The 12280-nt window shown below is 47.3% G+C and overlaps 1 protein-coding gene across 1 annotated transcript; it reads left to right on the top strand.

The window, feature by feature from the left end:
* Positions 1-10169: 10169 nt before the first annotated feature.
* On the top strand, positions 10170-11345 carry LOC119392000 (uncharacterized). Its single transcript, XM_037659636.2, has one exon. It carries the CDS (start codon positions 10170-10172, stop codon positions 11343-11345), a length of 1176 nt encoding a protein of 391 aa, XP_037515564.2.
* Positions 11346-12280: the final 935 nt, after the last annotated feature.

Below are 12280 nucleotides of genomic sequence, written 5' to 3'. Positions count from 1 at the left end.
AAAAGCAGGAAAAAAATAAGCATTTGTATTATGACAATGTTTATCATTGTATTGCGTGAATGCTACTAGCGCTCTATCTGGCTTGCTTAGTGCATATGATTAAATATTTTTTATTAGGTCTCTAAAACGCATCTATTGTGTTTGCAGAACTTCCTGGGGAAAGTGGCACATTGTGATTGTAAATCTCTCAAGCTGGATGGCTCATCTGGAAGTCACCATACTCTGGCCTCATTCCTTCTAGCGCACCTCTGTTGGCAATGAAACACAGATGAAAACCCCATTTTCTTTTCCATTGCTTTATAGGCAGCGCCATGTTTGACGCCTGCATCCCAAGTCACAGGGCATGGCCTGAAGATTGCCGTTGCGGGTGTTTTTTCCGCTTGAGTTACGTCGGCGAAAAGCTGGTGGAGATACGAAATTTCAAAAAAATATTTCTCAAGTTAAAAAAAAATACCCTTTTGTAACTTTGCCTATGTTCTGCTAATACAAAGAGCTTTCAAATGGAGTATCGTGCATATGTTTAGTCCAACCACCAAGGCCAGTTTTTTGACGCTGAATACAGGGCTTTGCTTAAAAAAGAGAAATTCGCATATTTTATTTCAGACGATCTGCTACATCTTCAGTGACTAAATTATTTTTCTTGTGTAGTATGTCGAACAGGCCAACAGTATATAATTTATTTCTACCCTTTGAATTTTCCTTGTTTGTGGAAAAAAATATCAAACTTTGCAACTTTATTCAATTTTGCTCGTGCGAAAAGCCCTCGAAGAATCGATATACATAAATAAGTCGTTATTTTACAGTTACATCGCTTCCTTAGCTTGCCGCGCCACGGTGGTCTAGTGGTTATAGCGCTCGGCTGCTTACCCGAAGGTCGCGGGATCGAATCACGGCCACGGCGGCTGCATTTTCGATGGAGGCGAAAATGTTTGAGGCCCGTGTGCTTAAATATAGGTGCACGTTAAAGAACCCCAGGTGGTCGAAATTTCCCGAGCCCTCCACTACGGCGTGTCTCATAATAATATCGTGGTTTTGGGACGTTAAACCCCACATATAATTATTACTTCCTTAGCTTGCCGGAACTACCATTTTATCGAGTGCATCCCATAAACGTTATTTGAAAAAAATTGTTGTTTGATGCCCTTTAGCTCAATCGGGGCAATAATACAGGCTCTCACAAATAGGCGGTAAAATTTTGGGCAACAGGAATAAACGAGCAGAACGGGTTTCGAACTTCAAGAAAAACAGGGAAATTTTTTCAGCCATATTTGTGATGGTCGGAACAATGCCGGATGATTTGGCATGGAATGACCCATATGTCTAAACATTGGAATATTTCAAGCATACGCCAGCATACACGTTTTCAATATCGATTCACAAAACGGCGAGCAAATATTGCGATTCGCGAGAGAAGCGGTCGTCAAGGGAGACGGGAGCAGTGCCTGTTCTGTGGATCAGACCACAGAATAAACCCTCGCAGTTTGTGACATAAACCGTCGTCAAGAGAGGTGGGCTGTTTGGGCTACAGCGAAGTCTGGTGCGCACGGTCCACAGCACAACTCTATTTTATGGCGGAGTTCAAACGGGTGGTGGTGGTAGTGGTGGTGTGCGGCGTGACCACCCTTACTGCGCATGCGCGAACCCTCTCCACAACCTCCTCTCCCACTTTCCCCCTCTCCCTTCCCCTCACCCCTTCCCCTCTCTCCTCCCCCTCTCCCCAGCCTCTCTCCACTTCCCATATGAATTGAATTGAATTGAATTGTTTATTCACAACAACAAGGTTGCGAGGATGACCAGGCAAAAAGCTGCATTGAGCAGCTTGAGGGGAACCTGGCCACCTCATACACTGGGCGGCTTCACAGCGGTCGAACACACGATATACATAATCAATGGACTAACTAAAACAGAAAAACAATAAACATCCACGGTCGGAAATAAATAAACAAGGTTATTGTGGAAACATATGAAAACAAGGGAAAGAAATTAGGCGAAGTGTTAAAGGCATATAAAAAGACAAACAAATGGACCCATGGCAGCACAAACGCGGGCTCGACATGCCGAAACGCTGCTTCGCATCGCCTCATGGTCCCCTTTAGGGGAGATGGTGTGATTTTGCTATGGTCTGGTGCAGAGAAACCGTCAAGAGAGGTGGGCTCTTGTGCTACAGTGCATGCTGCGCAGCCCATAACGCCTAGTTTATTTTGTGGTCCACAAAATAACGCTGCATTTTATTTTGTGGTCTGGTCCACAAAATAAAGGTGGAGTTTATCCTGTGGTCTGTACCCCTGAATAGGCCCTGCGTTCGTTTTAAAGCGAAAGCTGTTATGAGATTATTTCAACGGCCGTTTATGGTGCCGTAGTTGTCCGCCGCCGCCGCCGGTGTCCGTAACCGCTATCGCACGAAATAAGAAAAAAAAAGGAAATGAGAAAAAATTTCCAGGATGGAACGAGGTTCGAACCTGGGCCCTCTGCGTGGGAGCCCAGTGTTCTACCTTTGGGCCATGCCGGTGCTTGAAAGTGCACTGCAAAAGCTTCATGTCGCGAAGAAACCACATTAACATATGTAATGTAGTGTCGTAGAAGAGTAAAATAACAACCAGGCGTTACACAAACGCGAATTCTGTAACCGGGTGTCACACAATGCGAATTGCGCAACGAGTGGGTTGTTGAATGCTTCCAACCCATTACAAAGGCCTCTGCGATAATTCTTCATCGTCATCAGCCACAGTATCAACAAAGTGCAGGTAATGCCTTACAGGTGTTTAGCAGGTACTACGGTTCTTCTCAGCATGAAGAAAAATTGCCCAGTGGCTGCTTCCCTACTTTAACCAAAATTATGATGATTTATAGCGTAGAGGGCTCCTCGCAATTAAGTGCACTTCTATTGGTTGCCAAGGAAGCCCATAAGGCTCCCATGGTCTGTTTCCTCAGGGTCTCAATAAAGTTAGTTCCTCCTCTCCCTCTCTCGCCCCCCATTTCTCCGTTTAACGTATGTTATAAAGGGTGGTGGGACAGTTAAATAACGACAGGGCGTCACACAATATGAATTGCGTAACTAGTGGGTCGTTTAAAGCTTCCAACCCATTACAAAGGACTCCACCATAATTTTTCATCGTCATCAACTGTCGCATCAACAAAATGCACAGAATGCCTTACAGATGGTACCTCGCTTGTCCGCGGAATAACGTATAATGTCACGGCGGGTGTTTCCCAACTTGACGAAAATTATGATTTGTGGCGTAGTGGGTACGTTGCTAGTGTAGTTGTATTGGTAGCCACAAGAGTGTTTATAACGGGCACTAGAAATGTCGCTCTTCGAGCTTTCGCTGTGACTGTGCTGGGCAGTTCTGGCCCGCGGTTAGCCAGAAGCTTCCAGGACAATTTAGTTGCGGAAGTAAAGTGAAGTGCATTGGGGGGCTAGTTGGTATGTCATTAGAACGGTAAGGAACTGCGCGATTGACGGAACACAAAATGAAGTAGAACACAGGACAAGCGCAGAGTAACAACTAAAATTTATTGAAGTATAAATCTTCCACTTCAGAAAACGTACATGCGCACAAGCTCTCTCGACAATATCACAGACCACAGTAAAAGCCCTTTATCTACGCTAAAAATGCCAACTCTTTCTTATGCAGATAAACGGAGGGTTCACTAATGCATTTATCAGGACCAAGCCTCGAGATCGCTGACGCTTCCAAAATTTCACGTGCTCTTTTTTCGCTGGCACGCCCCAGCACTTTCGTTTCTTCAAAAAGTGGGATGCAGTTAGCGCAGGATCTGCAATGAACCGCCAAATGTTGCCAACCGGGTGAAGCTACAGCATACGAATGCTTCGAAAGGCGTTTATTACCACGAAAGTGTTTTATGCCGGGGTCCACCAAGACTTCAGTGACGTATTTCCGTCACGGAAATGACGTCGAAAATATTTACAAGATCAGATGGCTAAGAAAAAAAAAACATGGTTGATCCCTCCATCATAGGAATCGGAATAACACGAAAGTAAAACGTGCCCTTGTAGAAGTAACTGAATGTTTACTGTACATTGACATAAGAGAGTTTGCACAGTATATGTTGATGTCTGGCAGCTATAGCACCGTTTAACGTGGATGCACCCACTTTAATGCTTTGTGCACATCTCCATGCCGAAGACTAACGTCCATGTTCAATGATTAAACAAACCATTGTGGTAGCTGTAGTGGTTAACGGTGAAAGCGTAATCAGAGAACGAGGTGTGATAGCCAGAAGAGCGTCGCATATTGGACGCAGAACTTGGTCGCCATCCCGCGGCATGTTAAAATGTGATTGAACACCACGGCCAGACTAAAAGGAAACGCAAGGGGCGTCGTGCCGCCCCGGTAGCCCGGCCGCAATTTTTCTCGGGGAAAGCGCGTAGGCGGGGAACGCGGTGTTACAGCGAGGCAGGCGCGCGTCGCAGAGCTATTTTTGGTTTGATTAGCGTGGTGCTATGAGCGAGGCCGACGCTTTTACGACGCTTGCATTAAGGTCGCCACCTCGCGGTGTGTTAAGGAATTGACAAAATTGCACTTCTATTAAAAACGCGCCGAATGGGACGAACGTGTAACGCGTTGCAGGTACTAATCGCGGAAGCCACAATAATGATGAATTACTTTGCTTTGCCGCTCCCAGAAGGCAACACCACCGCCGACCGGGAGAGTGGTAGATATAAAAGGCGCGTTTGTAAAGCCTCTGGTGTCTCTGGTGTCTGAGGAGGATGATCGGCTCACCGTTGAGGGGCCTATAACTAAGGAGGAAATTAAGTTTGCAATCGGAACATTACAGAAAAACAAAACTCCAGGTGCAGATGGCCTTAGCGCGGAATTTTACCTCAGATTTCAAGAACTTCTCATTCCTTTTCTTGAGCCACTTTTTAAAGAAGCCTTCGAACGTGGCGAACTTCCTCCTTCTTTCTATCAAGGACATACAACTTTGATCCCGAAAAGTACCGACAGTGAAGTATTAAAGAGAGTAACTGGATATAGGCCGATATCTTTATGTAACGTTGATTATAAGATATTTGCGAAAATACTCACGAACAGGTTCCAAACAGTGATTACTAAATGTGTAGGTGCCCAACAAACATGTGGCATTCGAGGCCGTTCTATACAAACGAATATTCATATAGCACGGTCGGTCCTTGAGTGTATTGATGGTAGTGTTAAGCGGTTTATTGGACGGGACTAGGCGACAATTCGCTATGGCGACAGTCAAGTCCAAAGCACTGGCTCCGAGAGCGAGCGGCGTTTACAAGAGGACGACCCACTAGGAGCCGCTGGGGAACGCAACCGTTAAACAGTACCAATTGCTTCGCCACAATTACCCCGGGTACGAAAAGGGAGCCGTCCGGCGACCTAACAGCTCGTCACTATGAGTGGGTCATAGTAGGCCTTGAGGCGCTCCACGTTGACTATGTCGCGCCCTCGACGGCGCATGTCCGAAGCTGGTTCGATGGGTTCGATCAAGTAGTTCACCGGGGATGTGCGCTCGACGACCCGGTATGGGCCTTCGTATTTCGGCAGCAGTTTTGAAGAGAGGCCACTTGCAGTGGTAGGGACCGAGAGCCATACGAGCGCTCCGGGGAGGAACGTGGGCTCAGAAGTGGTGGTGACATCGCGAATGCTCTTCTGCAGCTCTTGTTCCTGCGTCGTAAATGTCTTGGCAAGCTCGCGAGACTCTTCAGAAAGCCTGGCTGTGTCAGAAATACGCTCACACTCAGATGGATCCGGCTTGTATGGAAGTATCGTGTCGATGGTGTGCGACGGGTGCCTTCCGTACAGTAAGAAGAAGGGTGAAAAACCAGTAGTGCTCTGAGGGGCGGTATTATAGGCGTAGGTGACGAAGGGCAGAATGGCATCCCAATTGGTGTGATCGGCGGCGACGTACATTGACAGCATGTCGCCGAGCGTGCGGTTAAAGCGTTCGGTTAGGCCATTCGTCTGCGGGTGGTAAGCAGTAGTTTTGCGGTGAACAGCATGGCACTCTTTCAGAATGGCTTCCACGACTTCCGATAAGAAGACACGGCCTCGATCGCTGAGAAGCTCTTGGGGTGGACCATGACGCAGTATGAATCTGTGTAGTAGGAAGGAGGCAACATCGCGCGCTGTAGCCGCTGGGAGGGCGGCGGTTTCGGCGTATCGCGTTAGATGGTCAACAGCGACGATGGCCCATACAAATCGATGCCCACGCGCCCAAACGGACGGTTAGGGCAAGGTAATGGTTGTAGACCTGCTGGCGACATGTGCGTCGCAGGTTTTCGGCGTTGGCAATCGAGGCAGGAGCGAACGAACTTCTGCACGTAGCGGTACATCCCACGCCAGAAGTATCGTTGTCGAATGCGGTGGTAAGTTTTGGATACCCCAGAGTGCGCGCATTGCGGGTCAGAGTGGAAGGCTTCGCATATTTCAGAACGCAGACTGCGGGGTATGACTAATAGTCACTGGCGGCCGTCGGCGTTGTAATTGCGTCGGTGCAGGAGGTCGTCACGAACGGCGAAATGGTGGGCTTGACGACGCAACGCGCGAGTGGATGGTGTTGCCGACGGATCAGTGAGCAAGTCGATCAGCGAGGTGATCCATTTATCCTTGTGCTGTTCGGTAGCGATGGTGTGAACGTTGATTGAAGCAACAGCCATGTGAGATACTGAGCAGCGGGCATTGTCGTCAGGCAAGGGAGAGCGCGAGAGGGCGTCGGCGTCAGCATGCTGGCGTCCGTTGCGGTACAGCACGCGGATGTCGTAGTCCTGCAGGCGAAGTGCCCAGCGGGCGAGACGGCCTGAAGGATCCTTCAATGACGACCGCCAGCATAGTGCATGACCGCGGAATCATGGCGTCAAGTGAGATTTTACCAGGAATGCCTCAAGGTCCGTTGCTCGACTTCGCGTGACGATCGCCGCCAGAAGCAGATGTACGCCGACTGGATGAGGGTAGCTAACCAGCATGCGGAATTCATGTGGAGGGTAAAACTTCGAGAACTTCAACCATGTAAGTGGAAGATTATTTCTACTATTTCACCGCAAAATAACTTGCTAGTTCTTGGAGGAGCCGCCTTAGATGATCGTCACTGCAAAACCCTAGCCTTAGGTCCTGAATACTGTTTTAAGCCGAACCTGAAACCAATAGACGTTTTAAGTTTGCCGCGTACAATCACTAGACTAGTTCCTGAAGAAGAGTGATCCCGCTGCATTTCAGACTGCGTTGCTAGTATCAAGGGACTTAATATGCATCTCAAGTGTCCTGATCCTATCCGGCCTTTGGTTAATTACTGTGTCGAGAAGAAACTCAGGCCAGTAATTTCAGATAAGGAAGGGTATTTTGCAATTATGCCGGACAGTTTGTTCTCAGAAAAAGCATTAACAGCCATAGAAAAGAATTTTAGGACGGTAAAACTTAAGCCATCGGTAGTTAGGCAACGTGCTGTCGACCTCTTGTTAAGACATAATCTTGAGAGAATAGCTGGTAATGTCAAGAAGGCTAAATCACTTACTTTAGAATTGTTTTTTTCAGCCAAAACACATAAGAACGAGATTCCGTTTCGAGCAATCGTTTCAGAGCAAGGCACCTGGCAAGTCGCTGTATCTAGTTATTTGCAGAACTGCTTAACCTCTTTGAGTTTTTCAGACCCTTTTCGTATGCGTAATTCTCAGGCGCTAGTTCAGTTCCTCTCAGAGGAGAACCCCGGCTGTTGTAAGGCCTTTAGTATGGATATTGAAGACCTGTATTATTCTTTGCCGCATGAGGACTTGCTAAAATGTGTTAATGATTGTATTAACGAACAGGAGCACCACAAGGTTTTCACCGAAAAATGTGGTGTTTCTACCGGGGCATTTCTAGAAATCCATTCCATGTATTTAAAGTCGACGCTGGTAGGTTGGAAGGAAGGCGTTTATGTGCAGAAATCAGGGATATGTATTGATTCTAAAGTTGCTCCGGTTCTTAGTGATTTATACCTTAGCAAGATTGACAATCTTTTGGAAGGCGTCTTAGGTAATTCGGTTATTATGGTTTTTCGTTATGTGGACGATTACTTGATTTTTTGTAGTGGTGAGGACTTTGAAAAGGTGGTAACTTCCGTGAGCGAAAAATTTGAATTAAATGGAGGAGGGCTGCGCTTTACTAAAGAGGTGCCTCAGAATAATGGAATACAGTTTCTAGACATTTCCTTAACGTTCCAGAAGAAGCACGTGTGCTGGCAGTATTCTCCTAGATCTTCGAAACCGCTGTTAAATTTTTCGTCGTAGCACTCGAAGGTTGTAAAAAACGGCATCGCCATGTCTTGCCTTAAGTCAGCCCTCACCAAGTCGTGTGAGCACAAAATGAGTGATAGCTTTAACGCACAGGTTACACGTCTTTTAGATGTAGGGTATCCTCGTGATGCAGTGGCCACGGTCGCTGAACGTTTAAACAAGTCTGTTGTGTTAAGTCCGAGCATGGTTGCAGAAAGCGATAGCAAGAAACGTGTCGTAGGTATACCGTACATTCATCGCGTATCTCACAGGCTAGAGAAAGTAGGAACTAGATACGGCGTTAATGTTGTTTTCACGGCTGCCAGTAAGCTAGGTAAGATTTGTGCCGCTGTGCAGAGGAAGAATGAGGGAGTAAAAGACAAGAAGCGGACCGATATTTGTTTCGTGAAACACACCAACAAATTCACTGATTGCCATACGAGTGTGGTGTATAAGATCCCTTTTAGCTGCGGCCGCTTCTACGTAGGACAGACGGGCCGATGCATCAACCAGAGATTATTAGAACATAAGAGATCGCTAACAGGAGGCTCACCTTCTAATCTATCCTTACATTGTCGAGATTGTAAGTGCACGCCAAAACTTGATGAATGCGCAGTGTTGTACCGGCATAAAAATGAAGAAACGCGCCTGATGATTGAAGCATGGCATATCGAGAATAGTGGTAGCGCATGCGTGAGCCAACCGTCGATTAACTTGCATAAAGATGAAATCAAATGCCTTAACAGTTATCTTCCACGTAGACCGCCACGCGTGCCGGATTGATAGGTTCGCCTGTTGGATGGGCATGCGCAGATAAGTTTTCGTGCCTTCTTTCTTTTCAGCCGTTGTGCGTCTCTTCAGTTGTCAGTCGGCGTTTGTGGTGTCCTGACTTCTTTCTTGTGTCCGTGTTTGCACGCCCTGTCTTTTTAGAATGAATACTTACCAACTAGCTCAGCTCTCTGTTATTCTAAGGATACGGCGGCTCCAGTGTCGACAAGGGCAGATGCGGGAACACCGTCGACAAACATGTCTATCACGTTCGATGGGCTTGGCTGAGGGCTTTCGCAGTTCGATAGCGTCGCAGCCCTTGCCTCCTGGACTGCGACGACTAGTTTTCCTGGTCGCGTGCGACCGGACGTGGGCGCATCGGCGACAGTGAGCGACGTCGTGGAGACGGAGAGCGCCGAGTAGATGGAGCTTGGCGTGATGTCGGCGACAGAGGCGTAGGTGGGGCGTAAAATGTGCGGTTTGACTGGCTGGTGGCGGGCGACACGACTTGAGGCGGTTGGACGCGATTGCAGTAACGCGCCACGTGGCCGGCGTAACCGCATGCGAAGCATATGGGGCGGTTGTCAGGTGTGCGCCACCGGTTTGCTGGAGCAGGGCTCGCCCATGGCGCAGGACGTGATTGACGAAGTGGCGACTGATATGACTGCATCGTTGGCTGCAGTAGCATTACTGGCGCAGTAGCATGAATCAGGTAGCTCTTCTTCAGATTGATCTTGCTAAGGCTTTTGATAAGGTAAGGCACGATTTTTTGTTCCGACTGCTAAGACATCTCCAGTTAGGAAATGTATTGTACAATGGCATATCACTTTGTTATAAAAGGTGCACCACAAGATTAATTGTGAATCGCACGCTTTCAGGTATCATAGAGGTAAATTCGTCAGTACGTCAGGGGCGTCCGCTCTCGCCTTTGCTTTTTGCAATATATTTGGAACCACTTTGTTTAAGTGTTCTGTTTAATTCTAACATTAAAGGATATACATATGAAGCTGAGGAGATTAAAGTTCTAGCTTACGCAGATGACATTGCCTTCTTTTGCGTGGATAAACCGAGTGTCCAGGAATCAGTAAACACTACTATGCGTTTTTGTGAAATTTCCGGAGCTAGTATAAATTTTGATAAAAGCAGAGGATTCTGGCTGGGCATGTGGGCTCTAACACCCTCGGTATTTGCAAATATTCATTGGGATGACACTCCGATCCCTTATCTAGGTGTGCCTCTTGATAACTACTGTAATAGTGGTCCTCATTGGACGTCCGCGTTAACCACTATCCGTCGCAAGGTTTCCACTTGGCAAGGACGCGACCTTTCCGTTTTCGCAAAAGCTAAAGCATGCAACATATTTTTTGCTTCAAAGCTTATCTACATTTTACAGGTATTACACTGCTCTCGAGTACATATTCAGGCATTTCACAGAATATTTGCCTGCTTTATCTGGAGTTCATCATGGGAAGCCATGAGAAGGGACAACCGTTTTCTTCCGCTTGAGAAGGGTGGGCTTAGTCTTGTGCATTTGTTTGTGCGACAACTGGTGCTGCGATCTTTTTTACCTTATGTCTGTCACCCGTTTCGTCTGGCTGTTATACGGAACCGTCTTTCTCACCATCTACCTTTTCTTTTTGTCACAACAAGAGTGGCGGAAGAATCGCAATTATGGGGTTTCTTGAAAGAGATTGTCGACACTGTCCAGTTTCTGAAAGCCAGATTCACGTTAGAGTACTTGTACAACGTGGACAGAAAGACGCTAACCGCCGCACTAGTAAACACCCTATTCCATGAACCTGTTTACCGACAGCAATATTTATCTCATTCTGGTCATGATGTATTCTGCCGTGTACGTAAAATGTGTATATCGCCAGCTGTGAAAACGTTTTTCTTTAAGTTGCACACATCCACTTTACCTGTAAAGACATGGCTTCATGAAAAAGGGATATACGTGCCCTGGTCTGTAAATTGCAGGCTATGCAACGAGCCTGAAACAATCGAGCATTGTTTTATTCATTGCCGTGATGCATTTCATTTCTGGGACATTCTTAAGAGAACCCTCAGAAAAGAATTTCGAATTACATCGCATGGTGTGAGGTTCCTGCCGTTCAAAACGAGCATCAACAATAATGCGCCATATGATTTAACCATGCTGCTAGGTCTATATTCGCTATGGAGAAGCCGCATGATTTACAGACATGCTGAGCCACCTTGCTCGACACGGTCTGTCTTTCGGGAAGAAGCAGCTAACGTGTGTAGTGTTGCTGAGACTTTTGACCCGGTTCCGGCGTGGCTTGGCCTTCTGCACGTTTGTGTCTGTTTACCGGACTTTTGAAGATTCCTTGGACTATGTGAAATTATGTGTGTTTTGTGCATATGTGCATGTGAGTGTAATTCTAAAGCGATGAATTATGTTGTAATAGATGGCGATATTTGATGGCATTATTACCATGCATTAAAGAGAAAAAAAAGTGACCGTGACGCAGTGGATAGCGCGCCCGGCATCTGTTGTTGCGGACCAAGCAGTCGTGGCTTCGATGCCCGTTTACTGAAATTTTTTTTCTTTGCCATCTGATCGTGTACATTTTTTCGACGTCATTTCCGTGACGGAAATATGTCACTGAAGTCTTGGTGCACCCTGGCATAAAACACTTTCGTGTTAAAAAGTTCCGCGAAAGGGCATCGAACCCACGACCGCCGGGTCCACCACAACAGACGCCGGGCACGCTATCCATTGCGCCACGGTCACAGACTCTAGAAGATTTACAAACGCGCCTTTTATATCTACCACTCTCCCGGTCGGCGGGGTGGCGTTGCCCTCTCGGAGCAGTAAATTCGTCATTACTGTGGCCTCCGCGATTAACACCTGCAACGCGTTCCACGTCCGTCCCTTTCGGTGCGTTTTCAGTAGAAGTTCAATTTTGTCAATACCTTAACACACCGCTAGGTTGCGATCTTAGCCCGAGCGTCGTAAAAGCGTCGGCTTCGCTCATAGCATCACGCTAATTCAAACCAAAAATAGGTCTGCGACGCGCGCCTTCCTCACCTGGCTGTTAACCGCATTGCCCGCTAACGCGCTCGCCCCGAGAAAAATCGCGCCCCGGGGGGGGCGGCACGACGCGCTTTTGTTCCCTCTAGTCCGGCCGTGGTGTTCAATCACATTTTAACATGCCGCGGGATGGCGACCAAGTTCTGCGTCCAATATGCGACGCTCTTCTGACTATCGCACCTCGTTCTCTGGTTACGCTTTCCCCCTTAACCACTACAGCT

Source organism: Rhipicephalus sanguineus, chromosome 4 (assembly GCF_013339695.2).
Source record: "Rhipicephalus sanguineus isolate Rsan-2018 chromosome 4, BIME_Rsan_1.4, whole genome shotgun sequence".
Classification (NCBI taxonomy): domain Eukaryota; kingdom Metazoa; phylum Arthropoda; class Arachnida; order Ixodida; family Ixodidae; genus Rhipicephalus; species Rhipicephalus sanguineus.
Note: the sequence above shows the minus strand (reverse complement) of the source record. Positions and strands in the feature narration are given on the sequence as shown.